We start from the raw sequence: 27,478 nt of genomic DNA, 5'->3' as shown, positions 1-27,478 counted from the left end.
GAGGAAGGTGCAATTTACTCCACCCATGGAAGTCAAGATGGGAGTAACAAGAGTGGGAGAAGAGAGAGTTAGAATTGGGGAAAGAGAGAACTCTACTGGAGGAACCATCAGTCACTAGCTCCAGGTCAAGCCAATGATTACAGACCATCCTGAGTTTCTCTGGCTGAGAAGTTGGGTTGACTGTTCTTCCCAACACCTCCTGGTGAGCCTTCTGTGGCGGACATGCTCTAATGCAGCCTCATGGTCCCCACCCCACAGTGATCATACCCTTGTGGACAAGGCTTATGACTTGCTTCTCACCAATAGCATACGGCAAAGGTGATGACATGTATATGATATGCATTTGTGATTACCTTACATTAGTTCTAATAGCTACCTTGCTTGAGTCTATCTCTTCCTTGCAGTCATTTGGAGAATTTCATGTGTTAAGACACTATAGGCAACCTCTAGAAGCTGAGATTGACCTCTGACTACAGCTTGCAAGAAACTGAAGTCCTCGGTCTATAATCACAAGGAATTGAATTCTGCCAACAACCTGACCAAGCTTGAGAGGAGATCCTTCCCCAACTGAGCCTCAGATGAGACCACAGCCCCAACACCTTGACTGTAGCTTTGTAGGACCCCAAGCCAATAACCCAGCTAAACGATAGGCTCCTGATCTACAGAAACTGTAAGCTAATAAATGTGTATTGTTTTAAGCCATCATGCTTGTGGCAATATTGTTACACATCAATAGATAATTAACACAGGTTTCCATCAAAGCTGCTTACATATAATCCATGAGTCACAATGTCTGCTCATGCCTCCAGGTGCCCAATCCAAATTGCCTATTTGAATGCCTGCTCTCTTTGCAAAGAACCAAGACACCTGTAGGTCCCCCTCTTCCATCAGTCATAGGTGGGGTCATTGGTACCCACTGAGGCTTTGGTTGGAAGAACCTCCAGCTTCAGCATTTGGGAGGGACTTTGGTGAGACTGACAGCACTGAGGCCCACGGGTATTACAGATATATCTAGCATACATGGTCTCAATGCAGCAACTAGTGTGGGTCACCTCCAATATGCAACACAAAGGTTCCCTTTCTTTTCCCTGTGAGCAGAGAAATTGGTATGGCTAAGCCAGGGCACGGTTCTTTATAAATATGAGAACAATATACAAGCTCATCAAAGAAAAGAGGCTGTCACCTTACTCCCTCAGGAAATGCAGTTTTTATTTTTTTTATTTATTTATTTATTTCCTGAGATGGAATCTCACTCTGTGGTCAAGGCTGGAGTGCAGTGGCATGATTTTGGCTCACTGCAACCTCTGTGTCCCGGGTTCAAGCAATTCTCCTGCTGCAGCCTCCTGAGTAGCTGGGATTACAGGTGCATGCCACCACGCCCAGCTAATTTTTGCATTTTTAGTAGAGATGGAGTTTCACCATGTTGGCCAGGATGGAGGAAAGACATTTTTTATATTCCAGATGGCATCCAGAGGTCCCCAAGACATCCCTGACTTGGTGAACCTGCCTATTAGTAGCCAGCAGTCTGTTTTTGAAACTCAGATGAAAGACTTGAGCCCAGGCAAAGCTCATAGCTCCCCAGAGCCCACCCTTTTCTTCTGTTCCTTTCCTCCTGCCTCTTTCTCTGTCCCTCTCTTTCCCGCAATCCCCTCTGAGATCTTCATTTAGTCCAGCCCAAGGGTGGCTGTGTCAAGGGTAGAATTTCATTGCAACAGCATTTCTCAGACTAGCTGGAGCCAATCAAAGTTGGGATTTGACCAGTGACCTTTGACCACAGGAACAATTAAGTGCCCCTTCCTCCAACAGGTTCCACAGCCCCGAGCAATGTTTTGTCATCATGGGTATAGATTCACCGCTGACAGCATGACCAGTTGTTGGCATTTATTCTGCACAGATCTCATATGTTAGGGCTTTGAGAAATTTTTAAAGCCATTTTTGTTTTTTTTTTTGATATTTATTTCACCTGAATGGAATGTTAAAGAATGCTGCTAGATCCAGAACTAGACACTGTTAGTGACAAAAGGCAACACACAGAGTTGGGATTTTCTGGAACACTAAGCAAGACTGTTAGCTTCCTTCCCACCCTTCCCAGCTGACCCAAGCATTGACGTAGCACCACTTTAGTCAACAACGTAGAACTCACTAAAGCACCCAGTTTCTGGTAGAGTCCATGCTTGCCCCTTCCTCCTCGGGGCTCCAGGGTTACTATCACATGCCCTTTACATAATTGACTACAGCATTCACGATCTTCAGGGAGCATAGGAAAGAGAGAGCCTTCTTATCAAAAAAGATAAGGGATCCGTGAAAACCCTCCTCCAGGTGGTACCATGTCACATGGACCCCCTGGTCCTCCAAGCGCTTCTTATAGAGCAAGCTGTCATCACGGAGTATGTCATTCTCACAACACACCAGGAAGGCCTCGGGAAGCTGAGCGATGACATCATCATCTGCTAGCAGGGAAGAATTTTCTACATCCAGCATATGTTTGGTTTCTAGACAGGCAGCTTCATTAAAAGGGCCTGGAGGCCAGGGTTGGAAGCCTCTTTTCCTAAATTTCTTGGGGACGTTGCCAGGGCTAAGCCACTTCTCATACTTCCTCCAGACCTCCGGGGGTACACAACTGCCGTTCAAAATGGCATCACGCCAGGAGAGGTCAATGGCCAGATAGTTACACAGAGCGGTCACCATGAACTTCCAGGAGAGGAACGGGACATTTTGGTTCTGCTGAAAGGATGGTAACTGCAAACATAATACCTGGACAAGCAGGTAGATCAGAACCTGAGCCCGGATCCAGGGAAGATCCGATCTTCCCACCAGGCCTGGGTGATGGTGGCCGCCGCTGCGCCTCCGATGCTTTCTACACAGACCACAACCCTGGAGGGGTCCACCCCGTAGGTTTCCAGGACCTTCAGGAAGTAAATGGAAGTATTCATGCAGTCATGGAAAATGGCAGGGGAATGGTGGTCAGGAACCATGCGGTACCTAGAAAGCAAGCAGGGAGCGACAGTAGGCCAGGGTGGATTGTGGCCAGGGGGCTGTTCCAACAGAGTCCTCAACCCTCCTTCCAAGACCATATCTAATTAAATCCTCAGAATAACCCTATGAAGTAAGGATTTTATCCCCGTTGTCTTCCTATGAGCATGTGAAGGACCTGCCTAGGCTCACACAGGCCAGGATTTTCTACTCCAAGCACGTGCTCCGTCTGCTTCCTGTAAACTCCCTATGAGATGACACAACTTTGCTTTCACTGAAGCTATTTGCTTCGGGAGCAAAACAACCAGCAATGGCTGAAAAAAAAAAAGGCAAATTAAACCACTGCCAGTCCCACTGCGTAACTGCAGAGAAAGGGAGAGAGAAAACTAAAGTCAAGGGATGTTACTTTCAGGCAGATTTTTTTCTTTTTTTTTGAGATGGAGTCTTGCTCTGTTGCCAGGCTGGAGTGCAATGGTGTAATCTCAGCTCACCACAACCTCCGCTTCCCAGGTTCAAGCGATACTCCTGCCTCAGCCTCCCGAGTAGCTGGGACTACAGCCGCACGCCATCACGCCCAGCTAATTTTTTTGTATTTTTAGTAGAGATTGGATTTCACCATGTTGGCTAGGGTGGTCTCAATCTCTTGACCTCATGATCCACCCACCTCAGCCTCCCAAAGTGCTGGGATTACAGGCATGAGCCACCGTGCCCAGCCAGAATTTTTTAAATCAAAAATTTAATTAAAAATTTGGCCAGGCATATATGGTGGCTCACACCTGTAGTCCCAGCTACTCGGGAGGCTGAAGCAGGAGGACTGCTTGAGCTGAGAAGGTTGAGGCTGCAGTGCGCTGTGATTGGACCCTGCACTCCAGTGTGGGAGGCAAGAGGGGCTGGAACTGTTCTGCAGGTGCCGTGTAGAGACGGAAAGCTAGCCTGGAGACACACAGCTCATGCTGAGGAAGACCCAGGTGCCAGTGGCTGGTGAAGAACACTAGGAAGTTGGTCTTAAATATCCTAAGGTTTGGTTTCCAAAGTATGTCTCCTCAAAGAAAGTCAAGGACAAAGAAAAGGAACTTTAAAATGAGCTTTTAAGGCCAGGCACAGTGGCTCACGCCTGCAATCCCAGCACTTTGTCAGGCCGAGGCGGGTGGATCACAAGGTCAGGAGTTTGAGGCCAGCCTGGCCAACATGGTGAAAACCCATCTCTACTAAAAATACAAAAATTAGCCAGGCCTGGTGGCACACGCCTGTAATCCCAGCTACTCAGGAGGCTGAGGCAGGAGAATCACTTGAACCCAGGAGGCAGAGGTTGCGGTGAGCCGAGATTGTTCCATTGCACTCCAGCCTGGGCAACAGAGCAAGACTCCATCTCAAAAAAAAAAAAAAGTATGGGCACAGTGGCTCACACCTGTAATCCCAGCACTTTAGGAGGCCGAGGTAGGTGGATCACCTGAAGTCAAGAGCTCGAGATTAGCCTGACCAACATGGTGAAACCCTGTCTCTACTAAAAATACGAAAATTAGCTGGGCATGGTGGCAGACACCTGTAATCCCAACTACTTGGGAGGCTGAGGCAGGAGAATCGCTTGAACCCAAAAGGCAGAGGTTGCAGTGAGCCGAGATGGCGCCATTGCACTCCAACCCGGGCAACAGCACGAGACTCTGAACAACAACAAAAAAAGCTTTTAAAAACAGTAAGACACAACCTAACTAATGCATAAATTAAAATTAAGATAATAGAAAGGAAAGAATAAAAAATAGAAACAGTTGGCTTAACTGATTGGAGCAGAGAGTTTATCTAAACAATTGTTCTCTTAAATTTTAAGTTGAGGTTGTTGCTAATCATCTGTTTTGTTCTTACAATCTATCATTGAAAACATCAAGCTTGGGCATGTTGGCTCACACCTGTAATCCCAGCACTTTGGGAAGCCAAGGCGGGTGGATCACCTGAGGTCAGGAGTTCGAGACCAGCCTGGCCAACATGGTGAAACCCCGTCTCTACTAAAAATAAAAAACTAGCTGGGTGTGGTGGTGGGAGCCTGTAATCCCAGGTACTCGAGAGACTGAGCAGGAGAATCGCTTGAACCCAAGAGGCAGAGGTTGCAGTGAGTAAGATCCTGCCACTGCGCTCCAGCCTGGGCAACAGAGCAAGACTCCATCTCAAAAAAAAAGAAAAGAAAGAAAAGAAAACATTGAAAAGGTATATTCTAATTATTGCATTAAATTTGGAAGAAGCTCATAAGGAAAAATGACACTTTAGTAGCTTTCAACTTAGAACAATAACTTTTTTCTGAGTAGAAAAAAATGATATACCAGCCCCACCATATAAAATAAACAAATGTGATTGTTCTGGTTTTGCCCAAGGATAAAGAGCCTAAACCCTCACTCTTCCTCATTCTTCTTTGACCTCCATAGTTGTCTCTAGGACATCACAGGGAACCCTAGGGTTCAAGGGAACCACTTTGAAAACCACTGCCTTCTATTAGACCTTAAATTTTGTTTCCTTTAAAAGTTGCTTTAAAGCTTCATCTTTCAAAACAGAGTTTGGTTGACTGCAGCATAATATAGTGCCCATCTAGGAAACATTGCCCAATAATATTATTGCCCATTTCCCAGATGATCAATATATTGATAAATCTGTCCATGTTGGGCTGGGTGCAATGGCTTACGCCTGTTATCCCAGCACTTTGGGAGGCCGAGGCAGGTGGATCACTTAAGTTTGAGTTTCAGACCAGCTTGACCAACATGGAGAAACTCCATCTCTACTAAAAATACAAAATTAGCCAGTCATGGTGGCACATACCTGTAATCCCAGCTACTCGGGAGGCTGAGGCAAGAGAATCGCTTGAACCCAGGAGGAGGCGGAAGTTGCAGTGAGCCGAGATAGCACCATTGCACTCCAGCCTGGGCGACAAGACGGAAAGTCCGTCTCAGATAATGATAATAATAATAATATTAATAATAAACTATCCATGTTATCAAGACAGGTTCCCACGAAAGCTCAGGCAAAACACATGCTTCTTAGAGGGTCCTTGAAGGGAGGTGGCCTCTGCACCTGGCAGCCATGAGCACAAACCTCAGCTTCCATTTTTCCATTTCTAGAAGTGAATACTCCTCACCAAGTGTTGAATATACAGCTCCAACATGATGAAGGTACTTTCTGTCAGCAAAATCTCTGACCTGCCGGAAAGAGGCAGAAATTCTCCTGTGCCTCCCTGCACTCCTCTCTTGCTCACTGTGATGGACTGAATGTGTGTGTCCCCCCAAAATTCCCATGTTGAAATCCTACACTGCAATGTGAGGGTGTTAGGAAGTGGGGCCTTAGGAAAGTGACCGGGCCATGAGGGTGCACCCCTCGTGAACGGGATTAGTGCCCTTACGAAGGAGGCTTTAGAGAGTTCTCTGGCTTCTCCTTCTGCCATGTTTGGAAACAAGGAGAAGCTGGCAGTCTACAGCCTGGAAAAGGGTCTTCACTAGAGCCTGACACCCTGATCCTGGACTTCCAGCCTCCAAAACTGTGAAAAATCAATGTGTTATTTAAACTGTCCCATCTATGGTAATTTGGCATAGCAGCCCAAATTAAGAAACCCACCCCGAGGTGAAGGCTTCGCAGAACCAAAGGTCAAAAGACCCATCTTCTCCAAGTGCTCGGGTAGGGAGTCCCATCCAGGCTTTAGACATCTTCCTTCCTTCAGTGTCTCTCAGGGAGTCTCCTCCCAGCTACTGTCCTGCTGCAGCCTCCTTGAAGCCCTTATCTGTGCATGCCACTCTGTCAGCCACTCTATCAAAACTGCCCTGGCCCATGCACCAGGTCTTTCTATGTACCTGGATAATGGTATCCTAAGCAATTTCCTACAAGGTATTAATGCAGGTGCTTATTGATACCTTTATGTGCTACTTGTTCAAGGGATCTTTTTATTATCACAAAGGCCTCTGGTGACATAGACTGTAATGGTGGAATTTCAGACACAATGACAAGCCACCTGGGAGGTATGTTGATGAATAGTAGAAAGTGCTGGCTTCCTCAGTCTCATCAAGGAGGACCAGAGATGCTAAGTGACTTTGTTTAAGTCACTCAGCTATTCTGTCTACCAAAGCCTAGGGGCAGCTACTGTTTGAGGAGGTTCATTGTAGAGGTAGAATCTAAAAAGGCAGATTTTAATTTCTCTCACTGGCCTTCACTAAACTCTTTCCCAGTGATGTGAGATCCCTTGGCCCAAGAACCAGAATCCTAGTGAGAGGCCCCTACTGCCCCCTCCATCCACTCTAAAGATGCCCTCATCTCCCTTTCATTTTTACTGGACCAGAGTTGTATGTTAAGACACTCTTAGCACTAGTCTCTGCAGGACCAGAAGCTCAGTTTTTAACAATACAATAAGCACCTGCAGAACCATCACCCCAAACAACAGCCAGAAAACGACCTTCACCTTCACCAGCCCCACCACCATCCCATTTCGCTTCTCCCCCAACTTAGTGAAGGGTTGCCCCGAATCTGTTTCTATCATTTTTTTCTTTCTATGTTACATTGTCTTATTGTGTCTATGTGGATTCCTGGAAAGCATTCTTTTGGTTTTAACGTTTTTACCTTTGCGAAATGAGTATCAGGCTTTACGTAATTTTTTGAAAATTTTTCACATAGTTTCATACTACTAAGATTCGTTGGCAATATTGTATACCTTTCTGGTTCATTTATTTAAATGGCTATGGAACATTCCATAATATCTTTGTAGTTATGGAATCCAATACTCACCATACTGTGGTTTATGCAGCACGCCCCTGCTCACGGGCCTGCGTGTTGTTTCCAGGTTTTTCCTCTTTTGAGCACTCCTGCACCTGTCTCTGCGGATGCGTATCCAAGACTCTTGGGAGTCAGGGCGTCTCTGATCTACAAATCACCCATGAACTTACCCTGTCTCCTCTCACCCCTGTGAAACCCACCAGCTGTCTCCAGCAAGTCACCCAATCATCACAACCACAGAGTCAGTCTCCTGGGCCAGAAGATTGCACAGGCCATGGTAACAATCTGCAAGACAAACACAGTCAGAGTAGCAGCCCATGAGTAGGGCCCAGACCCTCTCGCCGCGGCCCCCAGGAAGAGCCAGCTGACCGTCTTGGTGTGGGCTGTGGCTTCCTCTCTCTGTTTCTGCTCTTGCCTCCTCTGAAGTGACCCTGGCTGGCTCTGCCTGGGCAGAGAGAATAAGCCAGGCCAAATCAGACATCTGTCCCCAACCTCCTCAATGTTGGGGCTCAAATGCGCCTTGGGGCTCACTTTCTGCAACATTTATTTTACAGTGGAGGAAACCAGGAACCTGGAAATCTTAGTGATCAGACATGGACGAAACCAAGGGAAGTTAGGCATGCCTGCCCTGGGGTATTAACAGTAGCTATACATTGATATTGATCAGGAAATAAACAGTGCTTGGATGGGGCATTTCTATTAGCAGAGTGGTGCATATGAAGTCTCAGAGGCAGGTCCATTAATACGAGGACGTAGAATTTACTGGCACAGTGGTGGACGCAGAATCAGTGCCAAATACACTTCTGTCTAATTGAGTCATTCTCAACTTCAGCCATACATGGAGGTACTGGGGAGTTTTTGCAGGTCCTCCGGCCCAGGCTAAACCTCAAACCAAATGGATCAGATTCTTCAGGGTGGAAGCTCAGGCATTAGGATCCTCTAAATCATACCAGGTAATTCCAGGGTTTGGGGAGGTTGCTGAAGTGGGTGCATGCTTCATTAATGCTCTTTGAGGAAGGTGACAATGGTTCTGAGGGCAGCCAGAGGCAGAGAGGAGTCTAAATTGAGTCAGAACCCCTAAGGTGAAGTTTCCATACTAGCAGGTCTCACTCCAGGCTGCACATTGCAGTCATCTGATGAGCTGTTTAAAAATACTGACACCCTGGCTCACGCCTGTAATCCCAGAACTTTGGGAGGCTGAGGCAGGCAGATCATGAAGTCTGGAGTTTGAGACCATCCTGGCCAATATGGTGAAACCCCGTCTTTACTAAAAATACAAAAATTAGCTGGGCGTGGTGGCGAGTGCCTGTAATCCCAGTTACTTGGGAGACTGAGGCAGGAGGATCGCTTGAACCCACGAGACGGAGGTTACAGTGAGCCGAGATGGTGCCACTGTACTCCAGCCTGGGAGACTGAGCGAGCCTGTCTCAAAAAGAAAAAAAAAAAGCAATCACAATTAATGCCAAAAAATTGCATGATGAACAATATATCAAAATTTTACATAGGCCTGGCTGGGTGCAGTGGCTCACATCTGTAATCCTGGCACTTCAGGAGGCCAAGGCAAGATCACTTGAGCCCATGAGTTTGAGACCAGACTGGGCAATACAGCAAGACTTCATCTCTATAAAAATAATTAGGCCAGGCACAGTGGCTCACTCCTGTAATCCCAACACTTTGGAAGGCCAAGGTGGGGGGATCACTTGAGCCCAGGAGTTCAAGACTAGCCTGGGCAACACAGGGAGACCCCATCTTTACAAATAATTTAAAAATTCGGCCGGGCGCGGTGGCTCAAGCCTGTAATCCCAGCACTTTGGGAGGCCGAGGCGGGTGGATCAAGAGGTCAAGAGATCGAGACCATCCTGGTCAACATGGTGAAACCCTGTCTCTACTAAAACTACAAAAAAAAAAATTAGCTGGGCATGGTGGCGCGTGCCTGTAGTCCCAGCTACTCAGGAGGCTGAGGCAGGAGAATTACCTGAGCCCAGGAGGTTGAGGCTGCAGTGAGCCATAACTGCACCACTGCACTCCAGCCTGGACAACAGTGTGAGACCCTGTCTCAAAATAAACAAACAAACAAATCAATAAATAATTACCTGGTGGTGGTGGTGCATGCCTATGGTCCCAGCTACTTGGGATGCTGAAGCAGGAAGATCACATGATCCCAGGAGTTGGAAGTTGCAGTGAGCGGTGATCACGCCACTGCACTCTAGCCTGGGTGACAGAGCAAGACCTTGTCCTTAAAAAAAAAAAAAAATATATATATATATATATATATATAAACAGGCTTCTGCTTTTTACTTACCCACTTGCTCTGCCCTGTTCGGCCTTGCCTGTATAAACATTTTGTCATTTTGTTCATCATAATTGTTTGGCATTAATATTTAGTTTTTTCAAACATTGCATTAAAATATCACTTATCTTGATGAATGAATGTTTTGGCATCTTTTCAATTTGGAGCCTGAAGCAAGTGCCTCCCTCTAGCCCCAGCCCTCACTTAGAAGGCTCTTCTCCGGCCTCCTCGGAGCAAGATTCTCCTCATCCATTGGGCCTGAGCTCAAATCTGACTTCTCCGATGAGAAAAGCTAAATCGGAATGATGCTGTGAGCCATTCTCCATGCCACCTGTGTTATCAGGATCTGCTGTAGCTTCAGTGTCCAGCTCCCTCAGGGGACTGTCAGGTCCATGAGGCCAGGAACTGGGTTCTGTTCCCATGACAACGGATCCAGCTAGAGAATGGCCATCGTCACTTCCACCACCAGGGGGCAGCACATCCTAATCTCGGGGAAGTTACGTACCGGTAGCTGTCGCCTTTTCCTATGGGCAAATTTTTCTCCCGTGTGTCCATGCATCCGTGCATACAATCCATATCCATTTGTTCATTCGCAAGCCCATCCTTTGATCCACTTATTCCCCCATCCATCCATCTATTTATTCGTGCATTCATTCATTCAATTCAAAAAATGAAAACAACAGGCACTGGGGAATCTAGCAACAAACAAAACTTCCTGCAGTCTTCATTTTTAGTGGGGGAGTCAAGTACTAAATAAGGAAAGCCGTGAAGGAACAAGTGCCCGAAAAAAAATTAACAAGGATGAAGCAGGGGGGTGGAGACAGCGGTGCAGGGCAGGGCAGCAGCGTCAGCAGGGAGAGTTCTTAGATACCATGTCCAGGGAAGCTGAGACAGGAATAACACAAGGTGCTTGCAGGAGAATAGAAAATTCTAGGCTGGCTGCGGTGGCTCACACCTGTAATCCCAGCACTTTGGGAGGCCAACGCGGGCGGATCACCTGAGGTCAGGAGTTCAAGACCAGCCTGGCCAACACAGTGAAACCCCATCTCTACTAAAAATACAAAAATTATTAGCCCAGCGTGGTAGCACGCACCTGTAATCCCAGGTACTCAGAAGGCTGAGGCACAAGCATCGCTTCAACCCAGGAGGTGGAGTTGAAGTGAGCCAAGATTGTACCACTGCACTCCAGCCTGGGTGACGGAGTAAGACGACAGAAAAAAGAGAATAGGAAAAGAAAAGAAGAAAAGAAAAGCAATTCCAGGCAGCAGTTTCACACAATGAGCAAAAGGAAACTTGAAATAGCTGCAGAAGCTAGAGACTGATAAACCCTTGAACAGCCAGGGTGTGGACCAAGCTGGCTAAGACCGACTAGACCCATCATGGAGCTGGATTGGACCCGAGTCTCTCCTAGGACCTCCTTCTGTGCTCACCAAGACACTAAACACACAGCCACCAGGACCATGACAGTTCTGAAACACCCATATTTGGTGTACAAATGGGTGCCACCACAGTTCCGAGAAAATGCCACCTTTTTCCAGGAATTGTCATGAATTTTCCACTGCTTGGTTAAAGAAACCTTTAAAGGTAGCAGCCCCAAACCCCCCTGCACGTGTCTTTCTTGAGTCCACCTGCACTCTTGACTACATGCTTTTCCCAAAAAATCTTCATACTTTCACTATTTTCTGACTCGTCCTTGAATTCATTCTCATGATGGTGTCAAGAACCTGAACAATAGCGAGGGCCGACGTCCCACCGGTGTTTGGGGACCCCCCCAGCCCACCTGTATCATCTTTGTGGTGACCCAGTCAGGAGCACCATCACCCCCATTTTAGAACCACTGGCAATCGGTAAGTCCCACTCCAACCTTGGCTGGAGTCCTCTGGTTCTCTGGAATTACTGCTACTTCCTTCCTTGTTTCTGGGTGCTGACTACAGTCTGCCTCCCCACTACTCCCTCAAGCTGGAAAGCCCAATTCATCCTGATGGGTGACAAGCAGAGATGGAAAGTTTTCCACCTACACAGAGTAGCTTTTTTCTGGAGACAGACTTTCTCTGTTACCCAGGCCGGAGTGCAGTGGTGTAATCTCGGCTCACTGTAATCCACACCTCCCGGGCTCAAACAGTCTCCCTGAGTAGCTGGGACTACAGACATGCACCACCCCATGCCCAGTGGACTTTTGTACTTTTTGTAGAGAAGGGGTTTCACCATGTTGCCAGGGCTGGTCTTGAACTCCTCAGCTCAAGCAGTCCACCTGCCTCAACCTCCCAAAGTGCTGGGATTCCAGGCATAAGCTACCATGCCCAGCCTTACGCTGAGTAGCTTTGAGGTACATGGTCCTCCCAGACATGAGCCTCATGAGGGTGGTAGGGTAGAAACCCAGAGCAGACAGTGGCTGGATGGTTTCCAAGGAGCACTATGACTTTTTCCTGGGAAGGGGCTTCTGTTTTCCCAAGGGACCAGCTGTGCCAAGACACTGACCCTGGTTGGGAACCGTTTTCTCCTTGTCTTTCTTTAAACCCTACTGTTGTGATTTTCTCTTCTCATGATTCTTCCACCTACTTCGCACGAAAGCTTAGTGAACTCTTTAGACACAGCAGGATAGGCCCCTTAGATACTGTTCTCTAAAATGCCAAGGGGTCCCTTCAAGGTCCCTGTTTTGGGCCACGCTGAATCATCTCTACTCCCAAGTCTTACCTGTGATAAATGTTCGGATGGATATCGGCAAGCTTGCCCTACTTGACCTTCCCATTTCCAAAGCCCCAGGGGCCATGGATGCCCTGGCAACACTGAGACTCCAGGGATGCCTGGACGCTGAGGCACCAGCCAAGGGAACTGGGACGCCCGTCTCCCGGGCACAGCCATGGAGCTGGCCTATCACAAGGGGCATTTCATAAAATGCCAGGACCAGTCCATCTATGAGGGAACCATCCCGTTATTTTTCCCTTCTCTCTCAAGCCATGCCAAGGACAAGTCAAGGTCATGGATAACTATCTCTGCCAATTGGGGCACATTCTTAAAAATGAATAATTTTAAACTTGATGGGCTCAGAAGAAACTCCATTCTTTCTATAACACCACGAGGCCCCAATGTAAGTTGGAAAATAGGGTGCAATAGCCAGAGAATGAAACCCTAAATTGTAATACTATCTTGCAATTAGGATTTTTTCATAAATGCCAGGAGAAATGGACTGAAATACCATATATACAGGCCTTCGTGGCTTTTTATTAGAAGGAATCTTTTTTTTTTAGATGGAATCTTGCTCTTGTTGCCCAGGCTGGAGTGCAGTGGCGTGATCTCAGCTCACCACAACCTCTGCCTCCTGGGTTCAAGCGATTCTCCTGCCTCAGCTTCCCGAGTAGCTGGGCTTACAGGCATGAGCCACCACGCTCGGCTAATTTTTTTATATTTTTAGTAGCGATGGGGTTTCTCCATGTTGATCAGGCTGGTCTCTAACTCCTGACTCCGGTGATCCACCCACCTCCGCCTCCCAAAGTGCTGGGATTACAGGCATGAGCCACTGCACCCAGCCAGCTGTATCATTTCAATTACCTCACTGCTGAAACCACCTGGGATTCCACCCAGGGATACCGACCAAGTGTGACATGAGTCACACTAGCTTTCCTGGGACCTTTAATAGCTGTCTTATTACTTCCAATCCTGGGTCCTTGCTTGTTTAATCTTCTTCTAAAGTTTATGTCCTCTGTTAGGTTGGTGCAAATAGTTGTCGCCTTTTATGGCAAGAACGGCAATTACTTTTGCACCAACCTAATAGATTGCAACAGTTCCATGTCAAAAGGATGGTCCTGCAGGATTCCAACCAATCCCTGGCTCGGATTCAGATCCTCCTGATGACTCACCCTTGAGACCCGTACACTAGGCAACCAGAGATTGCCACGCCCACGCTAGGCGGGGCCGACACCCCAATCAGCAGGAAAGAGATACTGAAGACTGACCTCCTCCCTTGTCAACCCCTAAGTATAAGAGACAGAAATCTCTTATACTTAAGGGCAAAAAAATGAGATAGGAATTACACAGGGTGGTAGCAGAAGAACAGAAAATTCCAGGCAGCAGTTTCACACAACTAGCAAAAGGAAACTATTGAAATAGCTGCAGAAGACCGGGCGCGGTGGCTCATGTCTGTAATCCCAGCACTTTGGGAGGCCGAGGTGGTTGGATCATGAGGTCAGGAGTTCAAGACTAGCCTGGCCAATATGGTGAAATGCCATCTCTACTAAAAATACAAAAATTAGCTGGGCATGGTGGCGAGCGCCTGTAATCCCAGCTACTCGGGAGGTTGAGGAAGGAGAATTGCTTGAACCCGGGAGGCAGAGGTGGCAGTGAGCCAAGATTGTGCCACTGCGCTCCAGCCTGGGTGACAGAGCAAGACTCCGTCTCAAAAAAGAAAAGAAATGAAATAGTTGCAGAAGCTGATAAGACCCTGAAAGGCCAGGGTGTAGACCAAGTTGGCTCAGACTGACTGGACCCAACATGGCACTAGATTGGACCTGGGTTTGTCCTAGGACCTCCTTATGTGTTCATTAGCATATTATGCACACATCCACCAGCACCAGGACAGTTATGGGGACACCCATATTTGGTGTACAAATGGGTGGCATCGCAGTTCGAGAAAACTTGACCTTTTTCCAAGAAGTTTCATGAATATTCCACCTCTTCTTTTTTTTTTTTTTTTATAAAGATGGGGTTTCACCATGATGGCCAGGCTGGTCTTGAACTCCTGACCTCAGGTGATCCACCCACCTCGGCCTCCCAAAGTGCTAGGATTACAGGCGTGAGCCACTGTGCCCGGCCCCACCTCTTGGTTAAAGAAACACATAAAGGTAGTAGCCCCAAACCCCCTTGAGTGTCTCTCTTGAGTCCGCCCCACTCTCTTTTCTTCAGTGTGCGCTTTTCCCTTTGCAACAAATCTCTGTATTTTCACTATTTTCTGACTCATCCTTGAATTCATTCTCATGATGGTGTCAAGAGCAGGGACACCAGTTGCAGTTGAGGTCCCACTGGCCTTTGGGGACCTCCCCCAGCCCTCCGGTATCAAGGCCACTGTGGGGAAGGATAGTTGAGTTACAACTGAAAGAGCCAGGGGTGCTCAGCCATGCAGTGCCAGGGGTGGGAAGAATGTCCTTTGAGGCCGAGGAAACAGCAGGTGGAGAATGGTGGTGGGAAGGAGCTGAAGTGTCTGCAGCGGATCGATGCATAGCGGGACTGCAGCTGAGTGAACCGGTGAGGGACACACAGGTGACCCGGGCGAGGCTGTGGGAGGAGTTTGGGTTTCATGGAAGGGCACAGGAAAGATGTAAGTGCAGGACTGACAAGCTCTGCCTTGTATTTTTAAAAGATCCCTCTAAGGCCAGGCACAGTGGCTCATGCCTGTAATCCCAGCACTTTGGGAGGCCTCGATCACCTGAGGTCAGCAGATCGAGACCATCCTGGCCAACATGGTGAAACCCCATCTCTATTAAAAATACAAAAATTAGCTGGGCATGGGCCCGTAGCCCCAGCTACTGGGGAGGCTGAGGCAGGAGAATAGCTTGAACCTGGGAGGCAGAGGTTTCGGTGAGCCACGATTACGCCATTGCACTACTCCCACCAGCCTGGGTGACAGATGGAGACTTCATCTCAAAAAAAAAAAAAATCCTTCTGGGTGGGGACCAGATGTGAGGAGCGAGAGGTGAACCAGGGAGACCAGTGGCTGGGAGGCTGGGTGCAAGGGGACAGGCAAGCAAGGATGGGGTCCTGGGTCATGGCGACACTGCAGAGCTAGAGGGAAATACATGGGTTTGGGATCACTAACACAAGGCAGGGCAGGCCAATGACTGTGAGCAGAAAGGGGAGAGAGGTGTCAACAGCCTCTGTGACAGCCCCACCATGACACTGCTATCCCCATCTTGACCGAGACTATCATGTTATAGAAAGGAAAAGTTTTCCCATGTAGGCTGCCACACCATCTACTAACCTGAGCCCAAAGCCCTTAGTCTGGGCTATTAACCTTACAAAAATTCCAACAACTGATTCCTCTGAGCTACTGCAGAAGGGTTTTGGGGGGAGGCATGAGCTCGGCTACGCATGCATATGAGGCCCGACCTCTACAAAGCCACAGGGAAGCCCCTTACCCAGGCTCCCAAATACTGAGCCCCCTCCTTGGTAGAAGATGATGCCTCGCCAGAGTCTGGAGGATGCTGCCTTGGGCTGGAACAGCCTCACAGGTATCGTCCCAAAATGCAGGTTAGTCACCATAAGTTCAGGGTCCTTTTTAATTCTCATGCTATCATGTAAAAAACGGACAAATTTGGGCATGGAGCAAAATTTGCAGCTTCTCAAGTATATTCCCCTGTTGGAAGTCATAAAAGAAAGCCAGACATTAGAAGAGATTAGAATCCAGATGATAGATTCCCCGACACTTAGAATCGTTAGGACGTTTTCACAGTTTCTCACCTGCCTCCTGTAGGTAAAGGAGGCTCATCAGGAATCAGTGGGCTCTGGATTGTGTCCAGGTAGTGTCCGAGTAGGGGGACTTTTCTTCCGAAAAGCTTTTGATTGAATAACAGTGTGAATTTGCCAAAGGATAGCTTAGTTTGGGCTGAGTGGGAAGAAGCCATTGACTTAGCAATGCCAATTGTCCAAGGTAAATTACCGGCAACCCCTCTCTCTATAGTTCTGTGCTGGCCTCTCTCCAGCCTGGGATGCAAAGGCAGTTCCTCACCTGCATCAACACATTCTTCTTCCATGTTAGGAAGGATTCCTAACTGTGTCCGTGTTCAACTAAAAAGGGCAACGTGATTCATTAGGGATGTCTGTTGTGGGCTCAGGTCAAGGGAATAATGTGTTTTTAAATTAACATGGCCACTCTAATTATAAACAAGTCAACATCTGAATGTTTCATGAAATGTAGTTAAAAGGTGTCATATTTCACATACTAAGTACATTTCAGCCATTTTGAATAATCTCTCCCACAGACTTCACATTTGGAGAGTGTCTTTGTCATAAGGAAAACAGCAAGGGATGATAAGAATGAAAAGAATAAGAACAGCTGATACTTACTAGACATTTACAATGTGCCAGTACTGCCCCAAGTGACTTGGATCGTTGACTTGATTAAACTTCTCAGTAACCTTTTTAAGTCAAGCACAATTACCAGCTCCATTTTAGGGCATGCCAAGGTCAAGTTCCTTGCCCAGGGTTGCTCAACAAGTAAGATGTAAATTTTGTGTTCTCAACTGCTAAAGGAGAAAGAGCTTGGGTTCTGGAGCCTAGCCTATCCAAGCTCAAGTCTGAACCCAACTCCAGCAGGTAGTTACCTGTCTAGCAGGTAATTGGACACCAAACTGACTTTCATATCCAGGCTCAAGGGTCAGGTTCACGTGGGGCCATTTTCCTCCCTTGAGCCTAGGAGTTCAAGACCAGCCTGGACAATATGGAGAAACCCCATCTCTACAGAAAATAAATATCTGAGGTTCAGAATTTTAGATAGCTGTTGAAACTCCTTGACAAATGTTGCATCATTTGCCCTTTAAAAGAAAAGCTATAGAGGCCAGGCGCAGTGGCTCACATCTGTAATCCTAACAGTTTGGGAGGCCAAGGCAGGCAGATCTCTTGAGCCCAGGAGTTCAAGACCAGCCTGGGCAACATGGCGAAACCCCATCTCTACAAAATACAAAAAAAAAAAAAGGTTATGTGGGCGTGATGGCAGGTGCCTATAGTCCTAGCTACTCAGGACGTTGAGGTGGGAGGATCACCTGAGCCCCGAAGGGCGAGGCTGCAGTAAGCCATGATTATGCCACTGCACTTCAGCCTGGTTGGTGACAGACTGAGACTCTGTCTCAAAAAACCAAAAAAAAAAAAAAAAAAGAAAGAAAAGAAAAAGAAAACCAGTAGTGTTTGTTATATTACTCTATATGTTTTAGTAAGGCTGAAATCATTTGTAGCAACTTTTAAATCTATAATAACTTCAAGACATGCTACATCTTTGCCTTCAGGGACTTGATAAGCATACTATGAATAATCGACTTTTATTGAGCCTTTCTAAGTGCCCTGCACTGTGCTGTGCATTTTTGATGCTTTCTCATTTAATCCCCACATCACCCTATAAAAGGCCTCCCCTGGGCCATGGACCGTGGTTCATGCCTGTAATCCAAGCACTTTGGGAGGCCAAGGCAAGAGGATTGCTTGAATCCAGGAATTTAAGATTAGCCTTGGCAACATAGCAAGACCTCCTCTGTACAAAATATCAAAAAATTAGCCAGGTGTGATGTGATGGTGCACGCCTGTGGTCCCAGCTACATGGGAGGCTGAGGTGGGAGGATCACTTGAGCCCAGGAGGTGGAGGCTGAGTGAGCGGTGTTTAAGCCACTGCACTCCAGCCTGGGTGACAGAGTGAGACTGTTTCAGAAAAAAAAAATTTTTCGCTTTTCAGAGAAGAAAATAAAGGCACAAAATCATGAGTCCACAAAGCGAGTAAGTGAAGGCTTCAGAGCTCAGACGCAGGGTAGTCTGATACCAAAACAAAGCTCTTAATTTCCTGGGCATAGACTCTTTTTAGCTTTTTCCTTGTCCTCCCCAAACTTCTTGTTCCTGTGATGTCTACCTGTCCTCTGGAACTGAATGAACATTCACTACTGGATGTCTTCATCCTCACCATCGTCACCCCATGATGGGCAGTGTGCCCCTGGGGGGCCCAGGACTGGAGGGATCAAGAGAGGATGTCACAAGCCAAATCCATCCTTTCAGCCACTGCAGACCCATCTCAGAGTCTCCTGTGAGCAGCCCTTAGCTGCTGTCACAGTAGATGCTTAGCTTATGGGCTACTTTGGAGGAGAAACACTGAAGGTTAGAAAAATCTTAATGTCTCTGGGCTATTTGAACATCTTAGACCCTTGTTTTAAATCCTGGGGCCCTATCCGAGCCAGTAATTCCATATGGATTGCAGCCACCGGCTTAAGTCAGCCTAATCCAGGCTGATTCCATTCTCCAAATGAGAGAGACAAGAGTACTTCCTGCGACCTCAGCCTGCCTCCTTGAGTCAGCAGCATTTCTGCGATTGCAAACTGAACTCGTTCATTTCTGTAAATTTCCCCATGGGTAATAAATATTCTCTAAAAGACAATTTCAAGACAAGATTGCTTGAGCCTAGGAGTTCTAGACCAGCCTGGGGCTGAGATGGAAGGGATCGCTTCAGCCCGGGAGGTTAAGGCTGCAATGAGCCACAGTTGGACCAATGCATTCCAGCCTGGCAACAGAATAAGACTCTGTCTCAATGACTCTTTTAGAGAATGTTAGTTACCCATGGGGAACAATTCCGGCAGCACAGAAACATATTTTATGAACTCACTAAACATCTCTAAACACATGAACCCTCCCAGACGAGGAAACTGAGACACAGAGAGGGTAAGTAGATGGTGCGGGACCGCACAGCGAGTGAGTGGCAGAGCTGGACACACCCACACACACTCAGGACACACCCTGGGACACACCCACACACTCTCAGGCAGTCTGGCTGGAGTCTCTGTTCCTTATCCTTAAGCCCTGCTGTCAATTAAACTTGGCCTCCCCATCCTCCTCCACAGCTGCCCTGTAATTGGCAGGAGCTGTTTGACCCGACCTGCAGTTGGGACATGGGGTTAACCCAGGTTGCCTGCCACAAGCAAGACGCCAACCATTGTTTTCAAATCCACTGCAACTCCGGGAGTGGGCTGAGCCCAGCCAGACTCCCAGCCCCCAATCCCGGCTCAGAGCCTAACTGGCTCAGCCACTCAGAAACTCTGCGTAAATTCATGTATGACTGTATCAACAAACAGTCAGCACCTACCAGATGCCAGGCGCTGTGAGTGGGACTGGGCTCACAGAGATTAACAAGGAGAACACACCTGTGAGGCAGGTACAGTGGCTCACACGTGTCATTCCTAGACTTTGGGAGGCCAAGGTGGGCAGATCGCTTGAGCTCAGGAGTTCTGGACCAGTCTGAGCAACAGAGCAAAACTCTGTCTCTACCAAAAGTACAAAAATTAGCCAGGCATGGTGGTGAACACCTGTAGTCCCAGCTAGCTACTTGGGAGGCTGAGATGGAAAGGATCGCATGAGCCCAGGAGGTTAAGGCTGCACTGAGCCGTGATTGCACCACTGCATTCCAGCCTGGGCAACAGAGCAAGAGCCTGTCTCAATAAAACAAAATAGAATAGAAACAACCCGTAGGCAAGTCAGTGCACCGAGGGTGAAAGATGGTGTGGCTGAAGGAGGTGCAGGGCCCTGTTGGGTCACAAGCCCGTGGAAGGCAAGGACTAGGTCTGAAGTTGTTTTTGAATTCTCAGAAAAGAGCCCAGTGATTGGCACTCAGTAAATGTTTGATGCTGAAGAAAGAAAGGAAGGGAGTTAGAGAGAGCAGGAGAGAGGAAGAAAGAAAGGAACAAAAGCAGGGAGGGAGGGAGGGAAGGAGGGAGGAAGGCTGGCTATGGGAAGGGGGAAGGAACAGAGGGGAGAGAGGGAAACAGAACAGCAGATAGAGACCAGTGTATGTTGAGGGAGTCTGAAAAGAGAGAGACAGAAGGGAAGGGAAAGAGGAAGAAGAGGGTAAGGTACTGAGAACAAGAGAAACAGCCCCCAGGTTATGATGTGGTCTGAGAGTAAACTCACCAAAGTGAGCAGATACAGGAATATGCAATGCAGGGCTCTCCACTTGGTGGCTGGGACATCCGCCGTGAGGAAGTGCTCAAAGACAGCCCAGACAAAGGCTCCCAGGAAAAAGACAGGCAATGCCAAGAGCAGCACCAGCCACGGGACAGCCATGTTCCTGGGGCCCCAGGGAGCTTGCCTGAGAGCCTGTGTGGAGAGGACCCATCCGGGTTATACCCTCCGCCTCCTCCACCCCACTCTCTCTGGGCTAAGCCTGACACAGTGGCCTGACCTGGCTTCTCAGAGTAAGCACAGAAGGGCCAATGGGGAGCTAGAAGAACCTGTTTCCCTAAGCAATCTGGGGACCCAGAAAAACCAGTTCTGCCCATCAGGGGGAGTCTTGGGAGGTGGGCTTCCCAAGGACCTTCTGGAAGATCAGGCTGAAATGGGCATCTATCTCAGCTCCTGGGAACCCTGGAAAGAGATTTCACGTGGGTTGTATAGGCCTCCAGGGCCCAATCCTTCAACTGTAAGATAGGAGACTTGAGCATCTTTCTTCGTCAGCGTGTGCTTAGGGTGAGCGCAGCACATCCCGGCTCCCCAGCTGGCTGCCCTAACCCCTGTTTTGTTTTGTTTTGTTTTTAAAATAAGGTCTCACTCTGTCACCGCCTCTGCACCCTCTGGGCCTCTGGCTGGACCAGGGCAAAGGTTGATGTGTTTTCTGGTAGTGATGATCTTCTGGGGTCCTGGGACCAGGAGGGAGGAATGTCATTGCAGGCAAAACTAGGCTCTATCCAGCCTCATCTTCCCTCTCGACAAATGGTGCCCAGGGCTGGGGTGGGGACAATTTTTGTCCACATTGCTTTCTTTTAAGAGAGAAGGAAATGATCAGAACCATTTTGGGAAATAGGCTTTGAGCCTTGAAAATGTTAGATATTTTACTTTGACAAACACTTGTGTTGTGCTGATCACATGACAGGTCCCCTCCTGAGTCCTTATTTTATTTTATTTAATTTATTTATTTTTTTTTTGAGACAGAGTCTCACTCGGTTGCCAGACACCAGGCTGGAGTGCAGTGGTGTGACCTCGGCTCACTGCAACCTCTGCTTCCTGGGTTCAAGCAATTCTCATGCCTCAGCCACCTGAGTAGCTGCGACTACAGGTGCCCACCCCCACGCCTGGCTAATTTTTGCATTTTTAGTAGAGACAGGATTTCACCGTGTTAGCCGGGATGGTCTCCAACTCCTGACCTTGTAATGCCCAGACCTCGGCCTCCCAAAGTGCTGGGATTACAGACGTGAGCCACCGCAACCCGGCCCCTGAGTTCTTTTATGAATACTTACTCTTCAGGCACTATAATGATGTCCACTTTACAGATGAGGAAACCGAGATGCTGATAGCAGAGAACTCATCTAGAGCCATGGAGCTAATAAATGGGAGAGGTAGAGTTTAAGTCTGGCAGACTCAGGTCTGAGATGAACCTCTTAACCACTCGGCTACTCTGTGCCTCCCCTGTGGCCTCGACTGGAGCATTAAATTGGGGTTAGGGGCCAGGCACGGTGGCTCACACCTGTAATCCCATCACTTTGGGAGGTCAAGGCGGGCAGATCGCTTGAGCTCAGGAGTTCAAGACCAGCCTGGGCAACATGGCGAAACCCCATTTCAACCAAAAATACAAACATTAGCTTGAGGTGGTGATGCACACTTGTGGTCCCAGCTACTCAGAAGGCTGAGGTAGGAGGATCACGTGAGGCTGGGAGGTGGAGGCTACAGTGAGCTGAGATTGTGCCACTGCGCTCCAGCCTGGGTGACAGAGTGAGACCTTGTTTCAAAACAAAACAAAAGTAGGGTTAGGGCAGCTAGTTAGGGAGCTGGGATGAGCTGTGCTGTGCTCACCCTAACCATATCCTGACGAGGAAAGCTGGCCAAGGCCTATCTTACTGTTGAAGGATAGGCCCTGGAGGGCTATACAACCCAAATCAGGATACGAACACCTCTGGCACCCACACGTTCCCTTCTCCCCATTACCACCCATCCTCCAGTTACTGCACCCACCAAAGGTAGCCATTCTCCTTCCCCCATTAGCAGAGACTCAGAATGGTTTCTGAATTTAAATTAATGGAATCATGCAGACAGTATTCTTCTGTTTGTTTGTTTTGTAATGACAGGGTCCAGCTGGGTGCGCTGGCTCATGCCTGTGATCCTAGCACTTTGGGAGGCCAAGGCAGGCAGATCACGAGGTCAGGAGTTTGAGACCAGCCTGGCCAACATGGTGAAACCACGTCTCTACTAAAAATATAAAAATTAGCTGGATGTGGTGATGGGTTCCTGTAATCCCAGCTACTCGGGAGACTGAGGCAGGAGAATCTTTTGAACCCAGGAGGCGGGGGGTTGCAGTGAGCTGAGATTGTGCTATTACACTCCAGTCCAGAAAGTATTCTTTTATGTCTAGTGTCTCTCACTTGACATCATGTTTGTGAGATTCTTCTCTGTTGTGTATATCTGTTCATTCATTCTCATTCATATGTATCCTTCCACTGTACGTATGCAACACAATTTTTTTCCTTTTCTGCTGCTGACAGACATTTGAGTTTTTGCCAGTTCTCCAATGAGTACCTCTCCATTCCCAACGCACAATCTGGGTCTGCTCTCTGAAAATGGAGCTGGAACCTCTACATATTTTGCCTTTTCCTGTTGGTGCCTATGCTTTGTCGGTAAAGGTCCTGGAAAGACATCGCAGAAGAGAAGGGTTCTGCTTCCAAGTTTCAGGTGCTCACACAGCGGGATCCTGCAGCCCCTAAAGCTTCGACAGTGCCTGACATCTGCGTGTGGGAAGGAAAGTTTCACATCAGGAATTCTGAACTTCCACAGGGTATTGGAGTGACAAGGCCTTGGCTGGAAAGAAGTAAAGAGAGCTCAAAAGAATATAGAAATTCACCCTGGACACGGTGGCTCATGTCTCGTAATCCCAGCACTTTGGGAGGGTGAGGCAGGTGGACCACTGGAGGTCGGCAGTTCGAGAAACAGCCTGGCCAACGTGGTGAAACTCTGTCTCTGCTAAAAATACAAAAATTAGCCGGGCGCGGTGGCTCAAGCCTGTAATCCCAGCACTTTGGGAGGCCGAGGCGGGTGGATCACGAGGTCAAGAGATCGAGACCATCCTGGTCAACATGGTGAAACCCCGTCTCTACTAAAAATACAAAAAATTAGCTGGGCATGGTGGTGCATGCCTGTAATCCCAGCTACTTAGGAGGCTGAGGCAGGAGAATTGCCTGAGCCCAGGAGGCGGAGGTTGCGGTGAGCCGAGATCGCGCCATTGCACTCTAGCCTGGGTAACATGAGTGAAACTCTGTCTCAAAAAAAAAAAAAATAGAAAAATTAGCCAGGCATGGTGGCAGGCACCTGTGATCCCAGCTACTCGGGAGGCAAAGGCAGGAGAATTGCTTGAACCCAGGAGGCGAAGGTTGCAGTGAGCCAAGATAGAGCCACTGCACTCCAACCTGGGTGACTGAGTGAGACTCAGTCTCAAAAAAAAAAAAAAAAAAAAATAGAGAAATTATACATATAAGGAAATACCACTACCCCTACTGCTATCCTAGGGCTTAAATAGCGCACCCAAGAAAGTTCCCACCCACAGGGCTGAGACCCAGCTCTTGTTGGAAAGGGCACGGTGTGACTCGCTGAACTGACAAAGAATTTGCCCCACTGCTACACTAGTGGGACTCGCTGGTATCTTCCCCCAACACACACACTCAACAAATCTGCGGAAAATCTGCCCTCTCGGGTGCGAGGGAAAGCCACTCATTCACAGGGAGGTGTTTTGCCGGAGGCCACTCTGAAGTGAAACCACCCAAGGGAACTGGAAGGGAAAGCTACTGACCTCCGAGTGCTGCAGGAGCTTGGCACTAGAAGGCAGGCCCCCTTTTTATATGCCTATTGTTTATGCTTTTAGTTTAGGCGGGGGTTTTTTGTTTTTTTGGGTTTTTTTTTTTACAGAAAATGAAAGTTATAGAAGAGGCTTTACCCCGGTGAGTGTATGCATGGCAGATTTTTATGTCATTGTATCTTTATAAGATTTTACTTAGGTTTGTCTTAAGGGGTTACGAGATTCACTATACTTGTTAAGGTGTAATTATCTTTTTAAAACTCATGACAAACAATATAATTTTTGGTTTCTTAAGCACGTTTATGGATACCTCCGAAGATCTCACACTCTAGAGGAGCTGGGCCTGGAGAAGCACAAAGCCCAATCATTACCCCCAGAGCATTTTTGAAAACAGTAGAACAATTAGCCTGCAGTTAGCGGAGGCTGATAGTTGGGTGTGAGACCAGCAGAGGCACAGAGTTTAACAGAGCGATCAGGGAAGGAGAAAGTCAAATACAGCACCGTAGAAAACGCTGCATTCTCTGGGTGACTGCACACATGTCCAAGGCTGCACCACCTGAGGTGTGACATGAGAAGCTACACACTGCAAAGGAAACAGACTTGACTGAAATAGTTCATCCACATCATTAAACAAACAAAGAAGGTCTGAATACCGGGGCTCATGCCTGTAATCCAGCACTTTGAGAGGCCGAGGCAGTGGATCACTTGAGCTCACGAGTTCAAGACCAGCCTGGGCAACATGGTGTAAGCCCATTTCTATTAAAAAAAAAAAAAAGGGGGGGGGCCGGGCACGGTGGCTCAAGCCTGTAATCCCAGCACTTTGGGAGGCCGAGGCGGGTGGATCACGAGATCAAGAGATCGAGACCATCCTGGTCAACATGGTGAAACCCTGTCTCTACTAAAAATACAAAAAATTAGCTGGGCATGGTGGCGCGTGCCTGTAATCCCAGCTACTCGGGAGGCTGAGGCAGGAGAATTGCCTGAACCCAGGAGGCAGAGGTTGCGGTTAGCCGAGATCGCGCCATTGCACTCCAGCCTGGGTAACAAGAGCGAAACTCCGTCTCCAAAAAAAAGAAAACAATAGTGCATGCCTGTAGTCCCAGCCACTTGGGTGGCTGAGGCGGAAGGATCACTTGAGCTGGGGTGGTCGCCAATCCCAGCAGCCATACTTCAACCACTCAGAGACTACTAAGTGTTCAGACTGTGTTCAAATAAGGCAAACGCCAGCCTGTAGCTGATCTAGCTGTTTCTGTACCTCACTGCTGGATTTCTGAACATCACTTCTCTTTTTTTGTCAATAAATCTTCTTCCACCACATGGTCGGCTTGGTGGCATGCCTGTAATCCCAGCACTTTGGGAGACTGATTTAGGCAGATCACTTGAGGTCAGGAGTTTGAGACCAGCCTGGCCAACATGGTGAAACTCCATCTCTACTAAAAATACAAAAATTAGCCGGGTGTGGTGGTGCATGCTTGTAGTCCCAGCCACTTGGGAGGCTGAGGCAGCAGAATCACTTGAATCCAGGAGGCGGAGTTGCAGTGAGCCGAGGTGGCACCATTACACTCCAGCCTGAGTATCAGTCACAGGGAGACTGGTTCTCAAGGAAAAAAAGAAAAAAAAATCTTCCACCATGTGGCTGTGCTAGAGTCTTGGTGAATCTGCCTTGATTCTGGGGACTGCCTGATTCAAGAATCATTTATTCCTCAGTTAAACTGCTTTAAATTTAATTCTGCTCAAGTTTTTCTTTTATCAGGTCTGACAGATGGATGGACAGACAGACTTGAACTTACGGAGGCTGTGCCTTTCTGGAATTAGAAACTGGAGCCACAGCAAGTACAACTGAGCTGGGTGGGGATTGAACAATGTTCCAAAACAGAGACCAGAGGGGAAAAAACGGCACAAGGTGTTCTGGGTGGCGGATCCCCTCCCTGCACACAGCACGCAGCCAGCTCACCGCAGAATTGCCCTTTTGTCATTCACAGCAAAAACCTAGCCTGCAATGTCCACAACCTTAGAAGGGGCAGGAGGGAGAAAGGAGAGAGAGCCAACATTTCTCAGCACTTTGCTGTGTTTGCATCCCCAGGAAGCCTCAAGCTATCTGGGAGGATGGGGTGAGGCCGGTCCCCCACCAGAACACCCATGGCCTCACCAGGCCGTGGAAATCCCCACCCTGAGAGCCCTCCCCACCCATCCCATTCCCTAGGCCACAGGCGGCGCCCCTAGGCTGTAAATCAACCCAGCTAACCCAGACCTGGGAGCAGATCCCTTGGGGCACTCCGGGCTAGCCAAGAATTCCAAGAATTCAAGGGGGAAGCCCTTGAGAAAACAGACCACATGACCTGCTATTTGGGCTAAAGCAGCATTTCCATCCCAGGCCTGGGAGGACTCACGCCGGGAGGCTGAGTTTGTCTTCCTACAGAAGAAACCCAGGCACACAGGGGCAGGGGCCAAGGTACTCATCCACTTCCCCCGAGCCTCCCGGAGCGTTGGCTGGTAAACAGCTGAGCAATGTGCAGCCTGAGGACCTCCCTGGGGTGTGAGCTTCCCTTGGGAGGCAGGGTGGGAGCCGGCGGTGAAGGGGCAGTTTCATCTCAGGCGGAAATTTGGTTGGGTTTCAAATTTAAAGAAAGGTCCTCAGTCAGGATTCTGACATCTATTTCATGACCGGGCAGCATTTTCCAGCACCAGTCTAAGCATCAGGAAACATGAAGCGGGAGTAGCGTAATGGACACTCTACCTATTTTACAGGACAGGAAACCAAGGTAGGAAGAAGTGAAGTGACTCGTCCACGGGCACACAGCAAGTGAGTGGCAGAACTGGACTTTAAACCAAGGGAGGCCACCCCAGAGGCTGTGTCTGGTAACTGTGAGGTTTGCCTTCCCTTAAACTAACAGGGTTAAAAATGACATCATGGCCGGGTGCAGTGGCTCACGCCTGTAATCCCAGCACTTTGGGAGGCCGAGGCAGGCAGA

The 27,478-nt window shown here is 48.3% G+C and overlaps 1 protein-coding gene across 1 annotated transcript; it reads right to left on the bottom strand.

Annotated features, from left to right (window-relative positions):
* Positions 1 to 1,390: 1,390 nt before the first annotated feature.
* On the bottom strand, positions 1,391 to 21,637 carry AADACL4 (arylacetamide deacetylase like 4). Its single transcript, XM_032300448.1, is given in 6 exon segments — positions 1,391 to 2,819; positions 2,822 to 2,982; positions 7,932 to 7,995; positions 16,129 to 16,318; positions 16,320 to 16,346; positions 20,642 to 21,637. Coding segments are annotated over 6 exon segments (1,206 nt in total). The 5' UTR covers positions 20,795 to 21,637; the 3' UTR covers positions 1,391 to 2,208.
* Between the last annotated feature and the right edge of the window lie 5,841 nt (positions 21,638 to 27,478).

The sequence above is a fragment of the Sapajus apella genome, unplaced genomic scaffold, assembly GCF_009761245.1.
Source record: "Sapajus apella isolate SASKATOON/1434 unplaced genomic scaffold, GSC_monkey_1.0 scaffold43, whole genome shotgun sequence".
NCBI lineage: Eukaryota > Metazoa > Chordata > Mammalia > Primates > Cebidae > Sapajus > Sapajus apella.
Note: the sequence above shows the minus strand (reverse complement) of the source record. Positions and strands in the feature narration are given on the sequence as shown.